This window comes from Temnothorax longispinosus, chromosome 2, assembly GCF_030848805.1.
Source record: "Temnothorax longispinosus isolate EJ_2023e chromosome 2, Tlon_JGU_v1, whole genome shotgun sequence".
In the NCBI taxonomy this organism is placed as follows: domain Eukaryota; kingdom Metazoa; phylum Arthropoda; class Insecta; order Hymenoptera; family Formicidae; genus Temnothorax; species Temnothorax longispinosus.
This window is the reverse complement of record NC_092359.1, coordinates 21187463-21210601: the sequence shown is the minus strand read 5'-3', so window position 1 is coordinate 21210601 and position 23139 is coordinate 21187463. Positions and strand designations below refer to the sequence as shown.

Sequence of the window (23139 nt, the reverse complement as noted above, 5' to 3'; positions counted from 1 at the left end):
GTCTAGAGTCCAGACTAGAGAAATTGCAGAGAAAGGCTTTGAGGAAACGGGAATATTTCCAGTGGACAAATCTGTGGTTTCGGCTGCAGAAGATGAAGAAAAAAAGAAGTATGGAGTTAATAACTACTTGCACATCATACAAGGAAAGAAGAAAAACGAGAACACTGATGAAAGCGAGGATAAAAGTCGATCTGAAACAAGTGACGAAAGCGATGTGGATATTCTTACGTTTGATACTTCTAATACTTCTGATGTGGAAGTTATGCACGATAATTCAGCAAATCAGGATGCAGAATGCATATTCTGTCTTGGAAAATATTTGAGGAACAACAATGAAGAGGGAGTGCGGTGCACGCAGTGTGAGCTCTGGGCCTACAGTGCGTGTGCTGGGGCAGACGAATCTGTCTACACCTGCGATGTTTGCAAGTAAAGATTTACAAACATGTTAACTTTATGACGGCTGTTTTTATTTTATAATATATTATTATAATAACATATGACAGAAATTTTAACTTTATTATAGCTTATACGTTAATTTATGTTTACAATATTAAACGCATTTTATTTTATGAATAACAAGTTTATATTATTATGAATGCATATTATTATATAAAACAAGGCTGACTAGTCCGAGTTTGAACTACTAACGGGAAAACGAACGGGAAAACGAACGGAAAGATATCGGTAAGATCTATAGTGCACTGTTATGAAATTAACTATTAAATAATAAGTTCAAAAGAGATTAGTAATGAGATTACGTTGTCAACTATTAATTATTATCTACAATCAGATAGATAAAAGTGATCCTCGTTACGAAACTTTTAAACTCCGATATCTTTTTGGTCCCGAGCAATAATAATAACTAACTCACACGACTTGTCCAAATCCCTGGTCAATTCCTTAAATGCATTGACCAAAACGCAAACAAGCAACAGACAGAACATGACAAAATGCATGGGAGAAGAAGCGCTCTAAAGCGATAAAAAAAATTCAAAAAGATCAAAGAAAAGATGCTGGATGATATTTTGCAGAGGTATCTTTGGTTCGTACTATGCACCAAAACAAAGTACTCAAAAAAATTTAGTCAAGCATTAAATTTTGCATTTAATGACTATTCACCAAATTATGCCTATGCAATATACGAAAATTTAAATTCATGAGAGAAAATGCGTTCAGCAGCAATCAAAGGGTATAAAAACTTACACGGCAATATCTTTTGGAAATTTCTTAGGGATTACGGCTTAAATCAAGCCTCAACAACAAATTAAATTTTTTTTTAATTAGCAAATTGCTAATAGTAAAGTAAATAAGTAAAGAACAATAAAAGGAAATGGCAAACAATTTCTCTACCTATTCCTAAATTAAAGAATTGGAAAGTTATAATTATATAGGTACGAAATAAAATCTTATCAATATTCTTCTATCTATCTATTTGCGAAATCTCGGCATGAGGATTGGTAGCCGCGACTATGAATTCTGTTGCGTCTTTCGCGATGGCCATTTACGACACGTTTGTCAGATAATGGTTGTGTGCGACTGATATCGTATACGTTATTTTTCATTTACCGCAAGCACGTGTTAACAATTCTATTTAAAATATAATTTAATAAACGAATTTTCAGATCATCTTAATAATCATTACAATGCATAATTTTGAATCGTTCAAAACGATCGCAATTGCTTTATTAGTATTGCAATTGTTGCAACACACCACTAACTCCAACGGAAAGAATTAAGTCACTACAACTGATTATGCTTTCAATAAAATTCATCTACCCGCTTCAGAAGGAAACAGCATCCTTGAATGCGCGAGTTATACGTCGAGGAAGTAACGAGCTGCATAGGAGTCGTTTCTTCTTGGAGAAAATACGATTGACGATTATTATTACGATTATATTATTTGTGTAAGTCTCTCATGTAACTAGCCAGTCCATATCCCGACTCGGCCGTCATCGGCCGAGGCTTTATTGTACGAATTGCAGATGCAATCAACCGAATCAACGTGACTGTGTTAATCGAAGCGAATCGTAAGGAGACGCGCGTGCCGCGCGTATTGCGCTTCCTCGGTCACGCGACACGTGCTTGCGGTAAATGAAAAATAACGTATACGATACCAGTCGCACACAACCATTACCTAACAAACGTGTCGTAATTGGCCATCGCGAAAGACGCAACGGAATTCGTAGTCGCAGCTACCAATCCTCATGCCGAGATTTCGCAAAGAATAGATATATAGATAGAAGAATATTGATAAGATTTTATTTCGTACCTATATAATTATAACTTTCCAATTCTTTAATTTAGGAATAAGTAGAGAAATTGTTTGCCATTTCCTTTTATTATTCTTTACTTATTTACTTTACAATTTTATACTTATTATCGTCCATTTATCGATCTTATCGATTTATCTTATTATCGATGCTTCCGCATTGGGTGTATTAAGAGAAAAGAAAAGAAGAAAAAAACACGAAAGCGAATTATTCGTTGGCGGCTGCTATTGTGAACAGACAATAAGCAATGTGAAAAAAATAATAATAATGTGCAAAACCTTCCCCCGTATTCGATACGAACTAGGCTCGATCGATCGTTGTCTCATTATATAGGAAAATGGCAAACTAAACTGGCAATGATTATAATCGTGGTAACGACTCACCAACACTGATGCGCAACAGCGAAATCGAAACTGCATATTCATCTGTAACATACGAATTTGTACAAATTAAAATAGTGCTCAAGAACTGTTACAAATACTAATGTATAATGTCGCAAATACTTTATTAAATATTTTAAATATTGTATAAATATTTAAATATCATCAAATATTTAATTTGTCTCACAAAAGTTAATGCAAAATATCATACAGAATGGGCAGTATAATCGTTGCGGAGAATTATTGTTCCGCAATTAACAATAATAAATTACTTACCTATGGTTGTTTCGCCGGCGCCTGATGCCCCCCGGGCCACCTCCTCCTCTCAGCCCTCACCGTTGTCTTCGTTGCCACTCACGTACCAATTGCTGGAATATAAGAATCACTTGATACTTTATGTGTACGACACTCACGATCACGACGGTCTTTCTATACACGCGCAGCTTTATTGTATCGAGACGAAAGAATAACGCGAGAAATATGCAATTTCGCGAAACTACAATTCGTCCGACGCGACGCCGCTTCCTTCATGTGCTCGCACAGATTCGCTTGCAAAGACACGTCCGACGCGCGTCAATCGTTTGAATACATACCGTGCGGCACGACATTCCCGACGACAATCACGCGCTCGATTCTATTCCGCGACACGACCAATAACGCGAGAGGGAAAGAGGAGAGATAAAAACTGTTACAAAAAAAAATACAGAATACGCAGCTGAAGAAAACGGACTTGATGCGATAAGGCGGAATAGAAGCTAACGAAAAACGAAAAACGGAATCCGCCTGGCCCATATAGATAACGAATAAATGCCAAAAGTTAGGAAAATCTTACTTTTAAACCCGGGTTAGCACTAGTTATGTTGGTGGTGGCCACTGCTCGCCGCTGTCCTTCGTGTAGCGTCTTTTACACCAGTGGCAGCGAACTGTTTGCCTGCGTTCGATTGCATTCAAATGCGTGCGTGTGCGGTCGCCGATGAAATTCAGCCAGAATTCGGTCAGATCAGGCTGTGCCGGACAACGGGGCGAAACGAAAAAAAAAGAAGAAAAGGATAGTAGACGGCTATAAATGTTTATGTCAACTACTGCATGGCATATAAAAGTGCATACGGCTAATTTTTATGTCAAAATGACAAACGCGAGAGAGAAAGAGACTCACCTCTTCATGACTTTGTTCACGTTCGATATTAGCCAGACTGGACCGCGAGCCACGTCTGGTGGAGCTCTTTTTATCGTCCAGCAGCTGTGCTACTTGTGCCTTGTTATCCAGCTCTACCAGCTCTATACCAACTGCAAAAAAAATAATAACAAATAGTTATATTATGAATCCATATTATTAAACTAATTCAATCAAATTTTAATTTCTATATTACTTTTTATTGTATATGTGTATCGAGGTGTGTATGTATGTATATATATTATATATATATATATATATATATATATATATATATATATATATATACATATATACATACACATATATATATACATAAATTGGTTTCACCAACACGCTTGCATGATTTTGCACACTCACGCTTTGCTATCAGAGGTTAATTAATTTTAAATGTTTAGATTACCTATCAAGTATTAAAACTTAAAACCATATAATCACTTTACAAATTTAAAATTAAAATTAATAATTTCTTTTGTAATTCTCGAGCTAGAGAATTACAAAAGGAATGTTAGACATTATAAAATTAATTAAGATTGTAAAATTCTACAAAATGACATCATAGCAATGTCAGCGGAGCGCGATTTATGCCAGCACCATTCAGGGCTGCGTTCGGATTCCCCACCCGAGTGCTAAAAATAATATAAAAGTGTAGGAAATTTTTATGCAGGCACCGCATATAAAATTTCAAATACGAAGTCGAAAGTCTCGGGTTCCTTGACAATCACGCACTTTTAACAACTTATTGGGCGGCAATGCCACGCATGAATCGGTGGAGAAACCACGCACACAGAATATTTGCCGTTTTGCCGAAATCACTTGATTTGGAGACGTGTGAAACGAGTCTGCCACGAGGCCGTTCTCTTCCGCCGGGAGAATTCTCGAGAGACGGAAACGGGGGAGAGATCCGGAACGCGGCGCTCTCTGATTGATCCGATGATTGACGGCGTTGCGCGAGGAGCGCAGTTATCTCCAACAAAGACACTTGTTGCGTGTTCGGAGTTGCGCCGTGCTCCGATTCTCGACAACGCCGGCATGCTCGCACCTGTGCGTGGGGCGGCATCGACGCGTGATCAACCACGCGGGGCGGCGTGATCGACAACCCCGGATCGAATACGTGCCACGAAACTGACGGCAGGCACGTAGGGGTCAGCCTCGCGGCCCGATGCTTACATCGAGATTGCTATGTTCGATCCTTAACAACCATTAATATTGAATGTATTGTAGTTGAATAAAATATTTAAAATCCGATTAATGTGTTTAAAATTTCTTTACACGAAGGGATGATGTTAAAAATATAATTGACAAACTTAAATTTCCAAATTATTTATAATAATAATTTTATACATTTAATTTAAGTTTTTACACATTTATGTATTAAATTTAATAGTTTTTATACTTTAAATAATTAAATATCAACATTTTACGTAAAAATGTTTAGAGAAATCTGTATAGGCATTTCTTTTAAAATATATTTTTGATCATTTTCAGCTGCAAGTTCAAAAAAAAAAAAATAACGAAAATGTCTTAAACAAGGATTCAGTAAACGAGGAAGAAGAAAAAGTTAACGTATACCAATCGATTTTGAACAATCCCCGTTTACGCGGAAAAATTATCGTAAGTTAAGACAGAATTAACGCTCGCGTATAAATAATATTTGTCCCGTCACTCGAAAAGAAACGACCGCGACGATCGTCTTCCACGAAAACGGCACCGGCGGAAAACATGGCGGACGTATCGCGCTCGCGACGAAAACCGCGCGAGCTTCTCGACGGGACGATATCGACATTGCGATCGCATTCACGAGCGCAATTACTCGCGTCAAACGAATATTAAGCGTTGGGTACTTACAGGAGAGGCGAGGCACGATGTGCACTCGGATGCCTTCGATGTAAAATTGTCTCGAACGCCGGCCTCGATCGCAGGTCGATATTCCAGGCTCCGCATTCCGCAAGCGTCGCGTACACCATGCTGGACGACGATTAACCCGCACTTTTCGCGATAAGCGGCCATGTCCGCTATTCTAATTGCGATACTCGCGAACACCGTGTCCACCACATTACACACATCACACATCACATCGTGGTCGAAAGGATCCACGTCGCGTCGCGACGTCGCGGCCCGCGCGGCCGTATCGCGCGGTGTCCTGCTGGGAACTGTCCGGACGGCGGACTCTCCCCCACCCCCACCCCTTACATTTACATTCCTTCGCGCGGCCGGGCGCGGGGCGCGCGGGGCGCGGCATATTTGCCGAAATTACTATATACGCGCGCGATAACGAAAACACGCGATTGGCTCAAATAATGAGGTGATCCTCGAGCGTTTGAATTCCGAGAAGAGCTCCCTGGCGACGGCGACGAATGCATCTAAATGTTTGACGCTTGTTAAACTATAATAAATTCACAAAGACTAAATTTGACTAAAATTTTTGTATTTAAGAGGAAAACACATATTTATCGCATAATTATAGTCAGCAAGCGGATTTCGCTGTATTATCGCTCGCTTTAATTCCCATTTTAGCTTACGAATGGACGAATCCATTATTGAGTTCTATGTCTTACAAATTTCTCTAACAATAAGACATATTAATAGCGAATTCGGGCGCTTAATTGCACTGGTGCACTGAGTGCGCACTAAGGCTTGTTTATAATCTATTCTTATATTTATAAAGTCGCTTAAATACACATTTAAAAACTTTTTAGCCAATAAAAAAAATCTGTAATATCTATATAGATGCTGTACAAATTATTTTATAGATTAAGAAGTATTTAAAATGATCTGTAAATATAACAATTGATTAAGAACAATTAAGCCTTAGTGCGCACTCAGTGTGCACTAGTGCAAGCGCCCAAATTCGCTAATATTAAGATACGAATACAATCTTTGATATAGACTTCAATACTTGTTTCGTTCAATTTTATGTTTACATATCCTTTCAAAATTGATGCAAAGAGTTAATAACATTTATTGCTGATCGTCCATCAAAATCGATTCTCCTAAAAATCATTACGAAATAAGTGAGAGAATCTTATAATAAGCTTTTGATGCTTTTGATAAAAAACTGCGATGTTTTGACTACTCAGCATAAGCTACAGTAAAGTAGAAATTTGAGTAAAATTTTTTATTTAAAATTCAGAAATAGTACGTAAATCTTCTAATTGAAACCAAGTACAGAGAATTTTCGGATATTTCTGAAAATTACGAGCTCTTGAAACTTTCGCGCAGTCTAGTAAGAGGCTTGAGAGAATATATATTATGTGATAGAATCGCGAAAGAGTGAGATTAAAGTGGTTTTTCTCTCTCCTTCTGGAAGAAGGAAAAGGGAGCGCAAAAAAGACCGAAAACCTATATAGTCAAGCTGACAATAAGTGGTACATTCGTATATACATTCGACGTGCACGAACGGTGCAGTTAAACTCGATGTTGGATATACACGGGTCCGTATGCGAAACGCGCTGTTCTGTATTGTTGCAAAGAATCCTTAAGATTTTGCGCGCTTTCTCGTCTTGATAAACGGAAATAAATAATTGCTAATGAATAAAAGTGAGCAATTCTGATAGAGTAGAGCACGATCTAAAAAGTGCTTTTTGAATCATCTGTCTGTCTTTTACGATTGCCGAGATATAAAAGTTTAATGAGAATGATGAATGGCGAGGCGCGCGATTCTTTTGGACAGCTCCGCGCTTTATTGCTTTAATAAACGAAAGTACATAACTGCGAGTACTTAGTATAATTGAGTAATTCCAATAGGGCAAAGTACGAAGCACAAAGTCCTTTTTAAATCATTTTTCTATTATTTACAGTTGCTGAGATATAAGCGTTTTATAAAAGTCAGAAATCATTCGGCGCCCGATCTTTACGGCACTCGCGTGCTTTATCATGTTAAATAAACGGAAGGACGTAATTGTCAGTAATAAAATCGAGATATTCCAATAGCGCAGAGTATAAACTAAACAGTCCTTTTTGAATCATCTCTATATCTTTGGTGGTTGCTCAGATATTTGCGATAAACGATAGGGAGGATTTTTTTTCTCGCGTCAAGCCAGCGACACATGGCCTTGACCTATTTGAGCGGCGGGCGGTTGTCACGAGCAGCTGTACATTATTGATCCACTTTCTAAATTGGCCTTGACCTAGATCACCGATTCCGGGAATGCCGGCGCGCGGCGCGCGGCGTGCACGGTCGTCTATCCTAAATATTTTGAAGTTTTTGCTGATTTTTAAAGGTTTATTTTAAGTAGCGAGTGGCCTGCTTCCAAAGCAGCGTCGTTTACGCTGTCACAGCTTCCTCCCTAATGTCAGATGTATTATTAATGATATTGCAACCACATTAGCGCTAATTACAATAGTTTATGTTGTTTTTGAATGATGTTTATATCTGTGGTGAGGTGGTTGCTGAGATATATAAGAATTTATTAATCGTTGCACGGCTATGCATTATGCAACAGCATTCTGTAACTCTTTATCGTCTAATCTTGTTCGAGAGAATATACTTGGCATTAAAGGATATAAGGATACATAACAATATGATAAGATGAATGTATTTCTCGAGATTTGTTTAGTGTCGTTTGTCTCATTTTCGACGCTCTGACTTTCTCGCTGAGTTAACTACAACGGCATTCGTAGCTCTTTTTTCTCGCTGGCTTGCATTATGTATGCAACAACATTCTAAAACTTTTTATCATTTAATCATGTGTGATACAGTTATGTTTCGCATTAAAGAACACATGGAAATGATAAGATGAGCGTAATTTCTTGAGATTATTATTGTGACAAATCTGTGTCTCAGCTAAACAGCTAATTATTTTTATGATCATCGAAACAGGTCACGTATTGACATCTCTCGCGAACATTTTTAAACCATTTAAAAAAGTTAAGTTATAAAACGTCCGAACTTTGCATCATCGGCCGCAATCGTTAATTTAGCTCACTGCTCACATAACTACATATGGTCTCTTAGTTGCATTTTCATTAATTCTAGCGTTTGGTTATTTAATTTCCTGGTGCATTCACAATCCGCTCATACAATCAAATATTTGAATAAATTTTTTTAGCATTAAATGAAAGACATTTTTGAAAACGTCTTTATTCTGGGTGAAAATAATCCAGGAAGAATTTTTCACAATATTTATTTGTATGTTGTCGTTTGTTCCTAATTGATTATATTACATAAATTGTTGTAACGTAAGATAAAATTACAAATTTCTGTAATATTATTTTCAACATTACCAAAGTATGGTATATACTGGTCTTAACTCGACATTAGGTTACTTGCGTGGGATATAAAATACGGTGGACATGCAAAGTCCCGAAAAATAATGTGCCAAACTTTGAAAACTCGTATATTTAAGAAACGTGACAATGCGCCGAAAGGGCGTAATCTCGAAATCTTAGAAACGTGACAATGTGCCGAAATGTCATAATCCCGAAATCTTATAATAGAAATGAGACAATGTCCCGAAAAGTTATACCGTTCAATAGTATATATACTTTGGCGACTGCCGTTAAATTAACCGTAACGATAAAAGCATATAGTTTCACGATTGACACTATATAAATTGACAATATTAAGTGATACATTGGCGATTTTGACGACAGTAAATAAATAATATAAATCCTTATCTCTTGACTTATATCTTGACGAGAACATATTTATTCCATATAATTTTAGCCAAAAATGACTCGGATTTTGATATAGTTCCGGAGTCGGCACGCAACAAAAATACTTAACAAAAATCCATGAAATCTGCAGCTTAAAAAAAACATTATAAACGAGAAAAAAGGCTAAAACCATTTTGTAGTGTTTTTCTATCATTTTTCTGTACTATATATCATTTATGATTGCCAAAATGTGTGAAGTTGTGCAAGTGTGCAGTTTTATCTTATCCCGAAAATGCATACGAGTGTAATTCGTAAAAGGCTGTTGTATGATAGCCTATAATAACTTAAGTTTTTCTCTGCTTTGCTTTACATCCACGACTATAACAGACGTCTCGTTTTTTGTCATCAGCCATATTCAGGATAAAATATAATCGGATAAGATATAATCGGATCATCCGTCTATAAATTAACAAACGGATTTCTTGGATCAAATGTTTATCAATTTTTGGATCGGATAGCTTGGGTCGGATATCACTTTGGTCTGATTGAGTTTTTTTTCCGATATAAAAGATCGGAAACATCCGTCTGTTAATTTCCGGATGGATTATCCCAATCTTTCAATCGGAAGATGCCTGGATTTTTCTCTCTCTTCAGCTTTCACGAAACATTCCGTAAGAGCGAAGCTTTTCTCGCATTTTTCTGTGAGGTCCTTTGCTAGAATAGAAAAAAAACTAATTAAGAAATAATAAAAAAATTAAGAACATATGTTACACTCTTTTTTCATATCTAATGTTTAAATAGCTATGTAAATAAATTGATTGCATGATAATTTAGTAATTTATTTAATAAGTTAACACTAAAAAGTTTTATTGCACAAAGTCAATAATCTTATATTTAAAAAGTGATTATATATCTTACTTTCATTTATGCAGTTATCTAGAGTTTCAACTTTTTTTGAACCTGATGGAGCATTTGTTCTTTTGGTAAACTCGTTATGCATTTTCTCTACGTCATATTCCGATCCTTCCATCTGATATTTACAAGAAAAACATATAAAATATTAATGGCATTATAATATAACATTATTGTATAATAACATTACACACAAAGATTACATTCTTATGTTCTAAATAGTGTTTTATTAGTTGGTAACTCAAGCATCCTTTTATAAGGATAATAAAAAATATCACTTACTACTCCTTCTTTTTGTAACAAACATTGTATAACACAACCATTCTTTTTTATTCTTTCTTGATTTTCTTGTTTGTGTTTGTCCTCTATTATATCTCGTATCGTAAACATGTCATCTAGAAAATGTATTTAAAAATATGAATATTGTATATATGTAAATAATTACAAAAATTTTACTTGTTCTATGTCATTTATATTCTAACAAAAGTTTATAAGTTGATAAATTTTTATATAAATTCTTAAATATATTTGAGATAAAACAGACTTCTTTAGAATATCCAAAATATTATATTATATATTTTTTTACATTATTTTAATTATTTCAGAAATAATAAGTTTGCGATTATGTTTCAAAATTCTAATAATTTATTGAAAATAATTAAAATGGTTAATATTTATACAAATTCAGATTTTAAAATGCTATAAATAAGCTCTTTATTTAACCCTCCGTAGTCACACCGGGTCAATTTGACCCGAGCCTCAACTTTGCTCGTAAATATCTTGCACGTAAACAAATTTTTCGCGAATTTTTTTTATATGTTAAAAATTCCTGAGGCCCTTCTTTTTTATAGCAATCAATTTAGCAATATCGCAAGTGCATTCGAGAATTTTTTCAACACGATCGGTGGATAAATGGTCAAATGGCGAACGGTCAAAGTTCGTCTTGGGTCAAAATGACCCAGAGTGACTTCCTTGTTTGAAAAAATAGGTGTGACTACGGAGGGTTAATTTTTATTTTAGGTATCTTCTATAAAATTCTTTTTTATATGAAAATAACATATAATATACTTTTCTTATTAAAAAGTAACTGACTCAAAATTAAACATATAATATTTTTTGTTTTATTGTAATTCAGAAGAGAGATATGCAAATTAAATAAAAATCTGTTTATGTATAATATATAGCAACTTACCATCAGATACATTATTTTCAGTTAAGCAGGTAATGTAATGTTCTTCGCGGCTTCCCAACTTTGAGCCAATAGTAAAAGACTAAAATATACACAATTTTTATTTGCTTAATATTTGCTTAATGTTTATTATATTAATTAAGTTTCCTTTTCATACGTAATACATATAGATATTATAACATATTAATTATATGTATGTGCAACAATAATATACCTTAATATTTATTATAACTTATTAAAATTAATTTGTGAAGAAATTTTTATTGAATCTCTAAGAAATTTTTTATTCTTTTATTAATATTTAATTTTTATTACAGAAAGATACTTACAATTAGTACAAAAGTGCAAATATAGAATATAAGCTTCTCCATCTTATTGATAAAATTATTCCACTAATATGTTAAACGCATTTGTACAATAACGCACTGGAGCCTAACAGCATCGTATTTATACTATGTATAGTCTGAATGTGTAAAATACATAGATTAGTGTTGCAGGATCATAGATTACATAAACATGAAGTACTTGTACAAAATATAATGATAAGTCACTCATACAAACTTACATTGTTGCTAATGTAAATTGCTAAGATGTGACTTATGTAAGCAATTTTCTTATATATATATATATATATATAATTATATTCATATTCTGATTACTTCTTAATTATTTTTTAATGTTTACTAGACTTAATGTTTACTATTACATTATAAATCTCTTGACACTTGATACACATAAAACAGTTAAAATATGCGATGACAGCTAGATGCTCACGAAGTCAGGGCAATGAGAGAACCAATCAACATCGTGGAAAAATGTCAACAATAAAATCTCTTATATGGCTTTTTTATGAGTGGAATATTACGTCATTCATATGAATCGTGATTTAAATGACTTAGAAGTTTATTTAACGTTCTTGCATTTTAAAATGTAAGATAAGTTTTAAGAGCAAACATCACTTTCCTCGGTTTATAGACTAGAAAAAATATGATAGTATTTAAATGCAAAAATTTATTTTATTAAGGCTATGCTACGAGATTACAAATATACAAATAATTCAATGTACTTTTGCTACATTTTATATTGATATACATATAAAGTAAACAAATATGAAATTAGGAATATTTTATTCTTTCTATTTCTATTTACAGACTTTACAGTGTACTTAACTTATTTATTATATTACAGACAAGACTAAAATAAAAGAAGATTTATTTTTTTTATTATAATTGTATTATGTTCTTACAGAATAATTATTAAGTATTATACATATTATGTATAGATATTTAATTGTATTTAATTATTTTTATTTTCTTCATTCTTTCTATCTTCTTCATATTCATTAGTACTGCAGAAAGGAACAATCCATACGCACCTTTTACGCCACACTTCAAGCTATAATAACTTTCCAGCAACTTTTGTGCAGAGTATGTTTTTTTACTAAAATATATCTATACAAATGCAATGAATATATTATAATTAATAGTCTTACATTAAATCCAATAAAATTATTAGAAAAAATGAATAGTCTAAGTATTGATATAATATATCTGATATATATAGGTAATATATTTTATTTTTTTTAACATTTTATATATCTATATAAAATTATATAACGTATGTATATATATTTCATTTTTACATGCATTTAATATAATAATAATAATAATATTTTATATAATTCTGTGATTTTATTATCTTCAATCAAGTAAACAGTTTGCTTAGTTCATGTAAATACGATATGATAAATTGACTATGATAAGCAATCCAAGAATTGCAATTCTCGGATGCTAAGTTGATTTTATATCTTTGACCTATGCACTTTATATTTGCAATTAGTATAAATACGACATCTTCCAATAACCGCAAAGATTCCACAAAACAACATTTCCTCGCACAGAACGATATCAGCAAAATGAAAATCTTCGAGCTCTGTATCTGCGCTTTAGCATGTATTGTAAGTTATTTTATTTATTATTTTCTCTATTAAAATTTAATCAAAATATAAGCAATAAGTGGCAGAAGTCCTATATGTAATTTAATAGAAAAGTTTTCATACTACATATTTAGTTTTAAACAGCAAGTACTATGTATATTAACATATCATCAACGTAAAAATGTTTTCACGTAAAAAATTAGTTAAAAAAAGTATAATTATAATAATATTTAAATAAAACTGTAAAATATGTTTTAGTCTCTTACTTCATCTATGACTATAATAAGTCAATTAGACAGTAAAGACGGTAATGACGGATTTTCGAATTCCTGTCTTACTGAAGCTGGTATGAACTATGGTAAGCAATAAGTACCCTAAATATATTTTATTCATTTACGTCCGATCAATTTTAAATCAATATTTTCTTAATAGATACTTAAATAAATGATATCTTCCATCTTGAGCTTTGACACTTTCTACATGTATATTAAAAATTAAGCTTGTAAAACAATAAAATAAGTAAAACTTAATTATATTTTATTTACTAGCAAATTTATTAAAAAATTAATTAATTTAAAAAATGTTTTCCTTTAAGTACCTAAAATATGTACTATAAGTAAATGAGTATTCCTTTTTAATGCTGTTATTTATTTTCTAGATGATGGTTATGACTTAAGAGATATTTTAAATAATAACATTGAAAAGCCTGAATTTCAAGAAAGAACACAAAAGCATGGTTGTGTCGTTGAGTGCCTCCTAAGAAAACTGAATTGGGTAAGATTTTAAAAGATAAACCTAAAGTTTTATATAATTACCTACGTTTGCAGTATTTGATGTAAAGTACGCGGATATTAATCAAATCTTAGATTACTAATAGCTTAATAATTTCTTTATATTCCAGAATTTATTAATAATGTTAAAATTATTTTATTAATTAAAAACTATCATCTTTACGTAGCATTATAAGCTTTTTATACAAGCGAGAAATAGTAATCTATATATATAGTCTTTATAACATTTTTTTTGAAAACTTAATTAAGATTTATTATTCTTTATATCAATATTAGATGGAAGGGTCAGAACTTAAGGAAGAGAAGTTTTACGCGGATATGAATAAAGTATTTGCTGATCATCCCTTGCAAACCCAAGCAGAAGAATTAATACGTGATTGTGTTACAAAAGGTAAACTACTATATTTATTATAAATATCGAAGTATACAATTTAATTAAAAGATAACAAACACAAATAATAAATAATCTTTGTTTTACACATTAGGGTTAAAAAAATTATTTTTATTTTTAAAATTAAAGTAATTTTGATATAATAATATATTTTTTATTTAATAATATATTTAATATCATTAAATTTGGAGGGATAAAAGCATAGTGGTGTAACTCAATTTTTTTAAAATACTGACTCGTGTACATAAATGTAATTTTTGTATTGTATAGATTGCATCTATGCACACAAGTCAATATCTTAAAGAATTTGACTTACACCACTATGGCTTTTATCGCTCCATATACATATACATATGTATATAATTATATATAATTTTATTTAGATAAATATATCTATATATAAAATATTAAATAAAAAAAAGAATCAGATAAATATTATATCCCCTACAGCACGAAATATTGCAGCAACTTGCAGCAATATTGCAATGTTGCTGCAAGTTGCTGCAATATTTCGTGCTGTAAGGGATATCACATAAAATATATATATTATATACATATATATATAATACATGTTTGATGCATTGCATTTTTTCTGATAACTTTATTGGATTTAATATAAAACTGTTAATATATTGCATTTTTTATATATTTTAGTAAAACATGCTCCGCAAGAAGGATGCAAGAAAGGTGTTGTAGCAATGAAATGTGGCGTAAAAATTGCAGACAGACTCCAATCACTATTGAAAATGTAGAGGATGGTAACCATTAAATACAATTAAATATCTACACATATGTATAATATGTATGTATAAAAATTAACAATTATTCTTTAAGAACAGAATACAATTTTAATAAGAAAATACATCTTCTTTTATTTCAGTCTCCCCCGTAATTTAATAGATAAATTAAAGACACTGTAAATAGAAATAGAGAGAATAAAAATATCTTTAATTTTATATTTATTTACTTTATATAACAATACCGAGAAAAAATAAAGGTACATTGTACTATTTGTATATTTATAATCTTGTAGCATAGCTTTAATAAAATAAATTTTTGCATTTAAATATTTACTACCATGTTACTATTTTCTAGTGTATAAAATAAGTATTTGCCAAGAAAAATATTTACTTTTAAAACATTATAATATTTTACAATTTAATAATGCAAAAACGCTTTACATAAATAAGCTTCAATTCATTTAAATCAAGATTTAGTTTTTAGAACAACAAATAAATATTTTAAATAAATAGTTATAACAAACACATATATTATAAATACTTGTAATCTACAAAATTTAACAATAATCTTATTATTTATTTTATTTTATTTTGCTATTTATCTTATTTCAATATCTTTGCCAATCCACCTCATTGCAAAATAGTATTTAAGTAGGTATTATAATTTTGGTAAATAATCTCTATACATTAGGCTAGCGTCCCATGAAGCGGATTACGCAGAACGGAACGAGCGTATCACGGGATCATTCTGATAGAATCCTGTCAAAGATTCCGTCAAAACGGTCCCGTGATTGGTGATACACTCGTTCCGTTTCCGCGTTATCCGCTCTATGGAACGTCAGCCTTAAGGTTATATAATGTTTGTATGATCTATGATCTTGGTTCTTTGACCCACGTATTTTATATTTTAGCATAAGAGTATATATACGGTGCAGCTACGGTTGCTATGAATAATTGTGTTTAGTACAGTGGAGATATAATCCGTACAAAATGAAAAGTCTTGTGCTTTGCGCCTGTGTTTTAATACTTGCTGTAAGTGCTATTTTATTAAACTACTTAAATAATTTTAATGAGTTACAAAAGATTATTTAAAATAATACACATTAAAAAAGATATAGAGTAAATAAAATAAAAATATTTTTTATAAGTTTCAGTCATCAAGCTCGTCAGAACTAAAAAACCGACTTAAAAGTGCAGTTAGATCAAGCATAGAAAATGATGCTGAAGCTTGCTTGACTGAAAATGATATGACTAGAGGTAAGTTATAATTACACACATCGTTGCCAACTTTCTATTTCCATTTCTTCTTTTGATCAATTTTAAATTAATTCTGTTTTAACTGATTTGATTGGGCATTCGTCTTACTTACAATTTTTTAATATTTTAATTGAGTTAACATTTTTGTAAAAACAATTTTCGGCTGTAAAACGTTTCCCTGTACGTTGATCTATTTTATTTTATTTTATAGATGACTTCTACGATGAAAAAGAAGTAATGAATAACTTACATACGAAACCTGAAAATGCAGAGAGAACAGGAAAAAATGGCTGCTTTGTTGCGTGTATCTTAAAGAAACAAAATTTAGTAAGTGTTTACAAATATGTTACATATTTTATACATAATGTCCAATAATGCAATAACTATTAATAAAACGTTATATGTACTTAACGACCAATTAATACACAAAGTGATATTATTATTATATGTTCTTAATAAAAATATATTATGCTGCTTAATTTATAATTAATACATTTTAAATTGTATAGTTTTTTTAAAGGAACGAAATAATTATATGTTATATTCTGCTATTTCCTACTATTTATAATTTCTCTTTAATAATATTAGATGGAAGGAACAAACATTAATGAAGCTCAAGTTCATGCAAAAATAAATGAAATGGGAAATGACGGTCCTGAACTAGCCATAGCACACAAAGTTGCACGTAAATGCATAAAAAAAGGTAAACTATATCTTATTATACTATAATTATTACAAATATATAAGTACTACACAACACTACAGTTACTAAACATGTATTATGTGCACTTTTTCCATGTGCAGTGTGCAAGTTTTGGAACGATACATTTGCTATTAGAATATAATAGTCTCATAGAATATGTTATACATATATTACAATATTATTTAATTATATTTTTAAAATTTTTATGAATATAGCGAAAAATATTACTCAAGAATGTGAGAAAGGTTGGTCTCTGTACGTGTGCATCGCAGAAGCTATACATAAAATAGATCAACATGATGAACATGACTTAGACCCAGATACAGAAGACGAAGCAGCAACAGAAGCAGTAACAGAAGCAGTAACAGAACAAGCTGAATAAATACAAATAAATGCAAAAATTGAATATCACTCGTATAATTATTAATACACATTTATAATACACACACAATATAATTTACCTTAAATAAATAGATATATATACGCTCTTGTATGTATTTTTTCCATTCTTATTTTTCTGATTTAATAAATATGCTGCAAATATGAGAATTGTATTTTAATTTGTTAAAACTTATTTATAAGTATATAAAATAAACACATTTATAAAAACAATTTTAAACCTCTCATTATAATAATTTAATAATAAAGAATTTGTTTATTTTGTAATATTTTTAAAAACTTCTTTTAGCGCATATTTAATAATATCTCTCCCTTACTAATCTCCTTTCCATTAAAACTACGAGAACAGTTTCATTATCTTTAATCGATGGTGTTATTAGAATTATGGTACAGTTTGCATTACAGCATTAGTTTTTTCTATAACATACTAAAAATACATTGTATTATTTGTATATTTATAATCTCGTAGCATAATCTTAATAAAATAAATTTTTGCATTTAATATACTGACATATTATTATTCTAATATATAACTAAAAAGAGTATTTAGTCTTAAAACATTATAATATTTTAGAATTTAATAATGCAAGAATGCTTTACATAAATAAAGCGTCTATTTATTAAAATCACGATTTAGTTTCCAAAACAATACATAAGTATTTTAAATAAATACTTGGAACCTATAAAATTTGCAGACAATAATTTTATTATTACTTATTTTATTATTAGAGAAAAGTCTCCTATTACGAACAATAGCGAGGTTTCCGATAAACTAATAGATTCTATCTGTTGGTTCCATCATAAACTTATTGCCCTTAGAGTAAAACCTGTTTAATGGAAAATACATTATTCAATCGTGTGTGCACTCACCTACTAAATTTTTCAATTTTGCACATGAACTTCCGGCAATCACGCAAAATAGACGTGATATCTCATAATAGGAAACTTTCCTCTACTATTTATTTTATTTTTATATATTTGCGCCAATCCACATTGCAAGATAGTATTGGCGTATTATTATTATGGTAAATAATCTCTAATACATTAATGTTATATAACTAATGTTTGTATGATCTATGATCTTGTTTCTTTAACTTAGGTATTTTATATTTTAGCATGAGAGTATATATACGGTGCGGTTGCGGTTGCTATGAATAATTACCCTTAGTGCAGTGGAGATATAATCTGTACAAAATGAAAAGTCTTGTGCTTTGCGCCTGTGTTTTAATACTTGCTGTAAGTACTATTTTAATAAACTACTTAAATAATTTTAATAAATTACAAAAATTAAATTAAAAAATACACATTACAAAAGATATAGAGTAAATAAAATAAAAACATTTTTTATAAGTTTCAGTCATCAAGCTCATCAGAAATAAAAAACCAGCTTAAAAGTGCAGTTGGATCAAACGTGAACAATGATCTTGAAGCTTGCTTGACTGAAAATGATATGACTAGAGGTAAGTTATAATTACACACATCGTTGCCAACTTTCTATTTTCATTTCTTCTTTTGATCAGTTCTAAATTAATTCTGTTTTAACTGATTTAATTGGGCATTTGTCTTACTTACAATTTTTTAATATTTTAATTGAGTTAACTTTTTTATAAAAACAATTTTCGGCTGTAAAAGCGTTTTCCTGTACGTTGATCTATTTTATTTTATTTTATAGATGATGCCTACGACGAAGAAGAGATAATGAATAACTTACATGCGAAACCTGAAAATGCAGAGAGAACAAGAAAAAATGGCTGCTGGATTGCGTGTATCTTCAAGAAACAGAATGTAGTAAGTGTTTACAAATATGTTACATATTTTATACATAATGTCCAATAATGCAATAATAACCTGTCACAATAAATAATAAAACTTCTAATTAGATTTAGTAATTCTAAAGATTTAGTAATTTAATAATGCAATATTTATTAATAAAAAACGTATATGTACTTAACAACCATACACAAAGTGATATTATTATATGTTCTTAATAAAAATATATTATGCTGTTTAATTCATAATTAATATATTTTAAATTGTATAACTTTTTATATGCACGAAATAATTATAAGTTATATTCTACTATTTCCTACTATTTATAATTTTTCTTTAATAATATTAGATGGAAGGAACAAACATTAATGAAGCTCAAGTTCATGCAAAATTAAATCAAATTATGAATGATGGTCCTGAACTAGCCATAGCGCACAAAATTGCGCGTAAATGCATAAAAAAAGGTAAATTATATCTTATTATATTATAATTATTACAAATATATAAGTACTACGACACTACAGTTACTAAGAAATAAAGTATTACAAAAACATGTATTATGTACACTTTTTCCATGTGCAGTATGCAAGTTTTGGAACAATACATTTGCTATTAGAATAAATAATCTCATAGAATATGTTATATATGTATATATTTCAATATTATTTAATTATATTTTTTTAATTTTTATGAATATAGCGAACAGTATTACTCAAGAATGTGAGAAAGGTTGGTCTCTGAATGTGTGTATCGCAAAAGCTATACATAAATTAGGGCAACATGATGAACATGAATTAGATTCAGATGCAGAAGACGAAGCGGTAACAGAACAAGCTGAATAAATACAAATAAATCCAAAAATTGAATATCACTCGTATAATTATTAATGCACATTTATAATACACACATAATATAATTTACCTTAAATAAATAGATATATAAATATATATGCTCTTGTATGTATTTTCTCCATTCTTATTTTTATGATTTAATAAATGTGCTGCAAATATGAGAATTGTGTTTTAATTTTGTTAAAAACTTATTTATAAGTATATAAAATAAACACATTTATAAAAATAATTTTAAACCTCTTATTATAATACATTTTTTAATAATAAAGAATTTGTTTATTTTGTAATATTTTTATCATTAAAAACTTCTTTTAACGCATATTAATAATATCGCTCCCTTACTAATCTCCTTTACATTGAAACTACAAGAACAGTTTTGTTATCTTTAATCGGTGGTGTTATTGGAATTACGGTACAGTTTGCGTTACAACATTAGTATTTTCTATAACATACTAAAAATACATGGTATTATTTATATATTTGTAATCTCATAGCATAGTCTTAATAAAATAAACTTTGCATTTAATATACTGCCATATTATTATTCTAATATATAACTAAAAAGAATGTTTGCTCTAAAAACATTATAATATTTTATAATTTAATAATGCAAGGATGCTTTACATAAATAAAGCGTATATTAATTTAAATCAAGATTTAGCTTCTAAAACAATACATAAATATTTAAAATAAATACTTGGAACCTACAAAATTTGACAATAATTTTATTATTACTTACTTTATTGTTAGAGAAAGGTCTCCTATTACACGATAGCGAGGTTTCTGCTAAACTAATAGGTTCTATCTGTTGGTTCCATCATGAACTTATTGCCCTTATAGTAAAACCTGTTTAGTGGAAAATTCATTATTCAACCATGCGTGCACTCACATACTAAATTTTTTACTTCTGCACATGAACTTTCGGTAATCACGTAAAATATATGTGACATCTCATAATAAGAGACTTTTCTCTACTATTTATTTTATTTTTATATATTTGCGCCAATCCACATTGCAAGATAATATTGGCGTATTATTATTATGGTAAATAATCTCTAATACATTAATGTTATACAACTAATGTTTGTATAATCTATGATCTTAGTTCTTTGACCCACGTATCTTATATTTTGACATGAGAATATATATACGGTGCAGCTGCGGTTGCTATGAATAATTGTGTTTAGTACAGTGGAGATATAATCCGTACAAAATGAAAAGTCTTGTGTTTTGCGCCTGTGTTTTAATACTTGTTGTAAGTATTATTTTAATAAACTACAAAATCTAATTTTAAAAATATACATTAAAAAAGATATAGAGTAAATAAAATAAAAATATTTTTTATAAGTTTCAGTCATCAAGCTCATTAGAACTAAAAAACTGGCTTAAAAGTGCAGTTGGATCAAATATAATGAATGATGCTGAAGCTTGCTTGACTGAAAATGATATGACTAAAGGTAAGTTATAATTACACACATTGTTGCCAACTTTCTATTTTTATTTCTTCTTTTGATCAGTTTTAAATTAATTCTGTTTTAACTGATTTAATTGGGCATTCGTCTTACTTACAATTTTTTAATATTTTAATTGAGTTAACTTTTTTGTAAAAACAATTTTTGGCTGTAAAAACGTTTCCCTGTACGTTGATCTATTTTATTTTATTTTATAGAAGACCCCTACAACGAAGTACAGATAATGAATAACTTTCATGTGAAACCTGAAAATGCAGAGAGAACAAGAAAAAATGGCTGCTGGGTTGCGTGTATCTTAAAGAAACAGAATTTAGTAAGTGTTTACAAATATGTTACATATTTTATACATAATGTCCAATAATGCAATAATAACCTGTTACAATAAATGATAACATTTCTAATTATTGAAGATTTAGTAGTTTAATAATAATGCATTAACTATTAATACAATTAATAAAACGTTATATGTACTTAATGACCAATTAATACACAAAGTAATATTATTATATGTTTTTAATAAAAATATATTATGCTGTTTAATTAATAATTAATACATTTTGAATTGTATAACTTCTTTAATGCATGAAATAATTATAAGTTATATTCTACTATTTCCTACAATTTATAATTTTTTTTAATAATATTAGATGGAAGGAACAAACATTAAGGAAGCTCAAGTTCATGCAAAATTAAATGAAATAATGAATGACGGTCCTGAACTAGCCGTAGCACACAAAGTTGCGCGTAAATGCATAAAAAAAGGTAAACTATATCTTATTATATTATAATTATTACAAATATATGAATACTACGACACTACAGTTAATAAGAAATAAAGTATTACAAAAACATGTATTGTGTACACACTTTTTCCATGTGTAGTATACAAGTTTTGGAACAATATATACATTTGCTATTAGAATATAATAGTCTCATAGAATATGTTATACATATATTTCAATATATTTAATTATATTTATAAAATTTTTATGAATATAGCGAAAAGTATTACTCAAGAATGTGAGAAAGGTTTCTCTCTAAACGTGTGCATCGCAGAAGCTATACATAAATTAGAACAACATGATGAACATGAATTAGACTCAGATACAGAAGACGAAGCAGTAACAGAACAAGCTAAATAAATACAAATAAATGCAAAAATTGAATATCACCCATATTATTAATGCACATTTATAATACACACACAATATAATTTACCTTAAATAAATAGATATATATGAGCTTCTGTATATATTTTTTCCATTTTTATTTATCTGATTTAATAAATGTGCTGCAAATATGAGAA

The 23139-nt window shown here is 30.1% G+C and overlaps 4 protein-coding genes and 1 long non-coding RNA gene across 10 annotated transcripts in view; 3 read left to right on the top strand and 2 right to left on the bottom strand.

The window, feature by feature from the left end:
• Window positions 1-5962, bottom strand: part of LOC139808007 (uncharacterized) — a 324746-nt gene extending 318784 nt beyond the window's left edge. For all 3 annotated transcript variants that reach the window (XR_011730773.1, XR_011730774.1, XR_011730772.1), the window contains exons 1-5: window positions 5673-5962; window positions 3807-3937; window positions 3483-3655; window positions 2927-3018; window positions 2654-2695 (exon numbers count right to left, since the gene is read on the bottom strand). This is a non-coding gene — a long non-coding RNA (uncharacterized lncRNA). The remainder of the gene's footprint in view (window positions 1-2653; window positions 2696-2926; window positions 3019-3482; window positions 3656-3806; window positions 3938-5672) is intronic.
• A 2972-nt stretch (window positions 5963-8934) lies between these two features.
• Window positions 8935-11989, bottom strand: LOC139808178 (pheromone-binding protein Gp-9-like). The gene is made up of 5 exons (XM_071769873.1): window positions 11853-11989; window positions 11527-11605; window positions 10617-10729; window positions 10341-10452; window positions 8935-10136 (listed from the first exon to the last, which is right to left on the bottom strand). The coding sequence occupies exons 1-5, from the start codon at window positions 11892-11894 to the stop codon at window positions 10027-10029; spliced, it is 456 nt and encodes a 151-aa protein (XP_071625974.1). The 5' UTR covers window positions 11895-11989; the 3' UTR covers window positions 8935-10026.
• Window positions 11990-13325: 1336 nt separating this feature from the next.
• On the top strand, window positions 13326-15597 carry LOC139808519 (pheromone-binding protein Gp-9-like). 2 transcript variants are annotated; one of them, XR_011730887.1, is made up of 6 exons: window positions 13326-13480; window positions 13718-13817; window positions 14118-14233; window positions 14527-14641; window positions 15296-15443; window positions 15522-15597. XR_011730887.1 is itself a non-coding variant. In XM_071770590.1 (5 exons), exons 1-5 carry the CDS (start codon window positions 13340-13342, stop codon window positions 15391-15393), a joined length of 570 nt encoding a protein of 189 aa, XP_071626691.1. In that variant the 5' UTR covers window positions 13326-13339; the 3' UTR covers window positions 15394-15503. The 2 variants fall into 2 exon arrangements, 1 of the variants encoding a protein (XP_071626691.1); XM_071770590.1 differs by lacking the exon at window positions 15522-15597 and having other exon boundaries at window positions 15296-15503.
• Window positions 15598-16292: 695 nt separating this feature from the next.
• On the top strand, window positions 16293-17890 carry LOC139808520 (pheromone-binding protein Gp-9-like). Its single transcript, XM_071770591.1, has 5 exons — window positions 16293-16413; window positions 16530-16638; window positions 16850-16965; window positions 17227-17341; window positions 17557-17890. Exons 1-5 carry the CDS (start codon window positions 16372-16374, stop codon window positions 17721-17723), a joined length of 549 nt encoding a protein of 182 aa, XP_071626692.1. The 5' UTR covers window positions 16293-16371; the 3' UTR covers window positions 17724-17890.
• Window positions 17891-18837: 947 nt separating this feature from the next.
• On the top strand, window positions 18838-23139 carry LOC139808524 (pheromone-binding protein Gp-9-like). Of its 3 annotated transcripts, none has more exons than XM_071770597.1 (5): window positions 18838-18976; window positions 19092-19200; window positions 19413-19528; window positions 19860-19974; window positions 20210-20457. In XM_071770597.1, exons 1-5 carry the CDS (start codon window positions 18935-18937, stop codon window positions 20350-20352), a joined length of 525 nt encoding a protein of 174 aa, XP_071626698.1. In that variant the 5' UTR covers window positions 18838-18934; the 3' UTR covers window positions 20353-20457. The 3 variants fall into 3 exon arrangements, with proteins under 3 accessions (XP_071626698.1, XP_071626700.1, XP_071626699.1); XM_071770599.1 differs by lacking the exons at window positions 19092-19200; window positions 19413-19528; window positions 19860-19974; window positions 20210-20457 and adding exons at window positions 21710-21818; window positions 22031-22146; window positions 22481-22595; window positions 22833-23139 and having other exon boundaries at window positions 18890-18976; XM_071770598.1 differs by lacking the exons at window positions 18838-18976; window positions 19092-19200; window positions 19413-19528; window positions 19860-19974; window positions 20210-20457 and adding exons at window positions 21476-21616; window positions 21710-21818; window positions 22031-22146; window positions 22481-22595; window positions 22833-23139.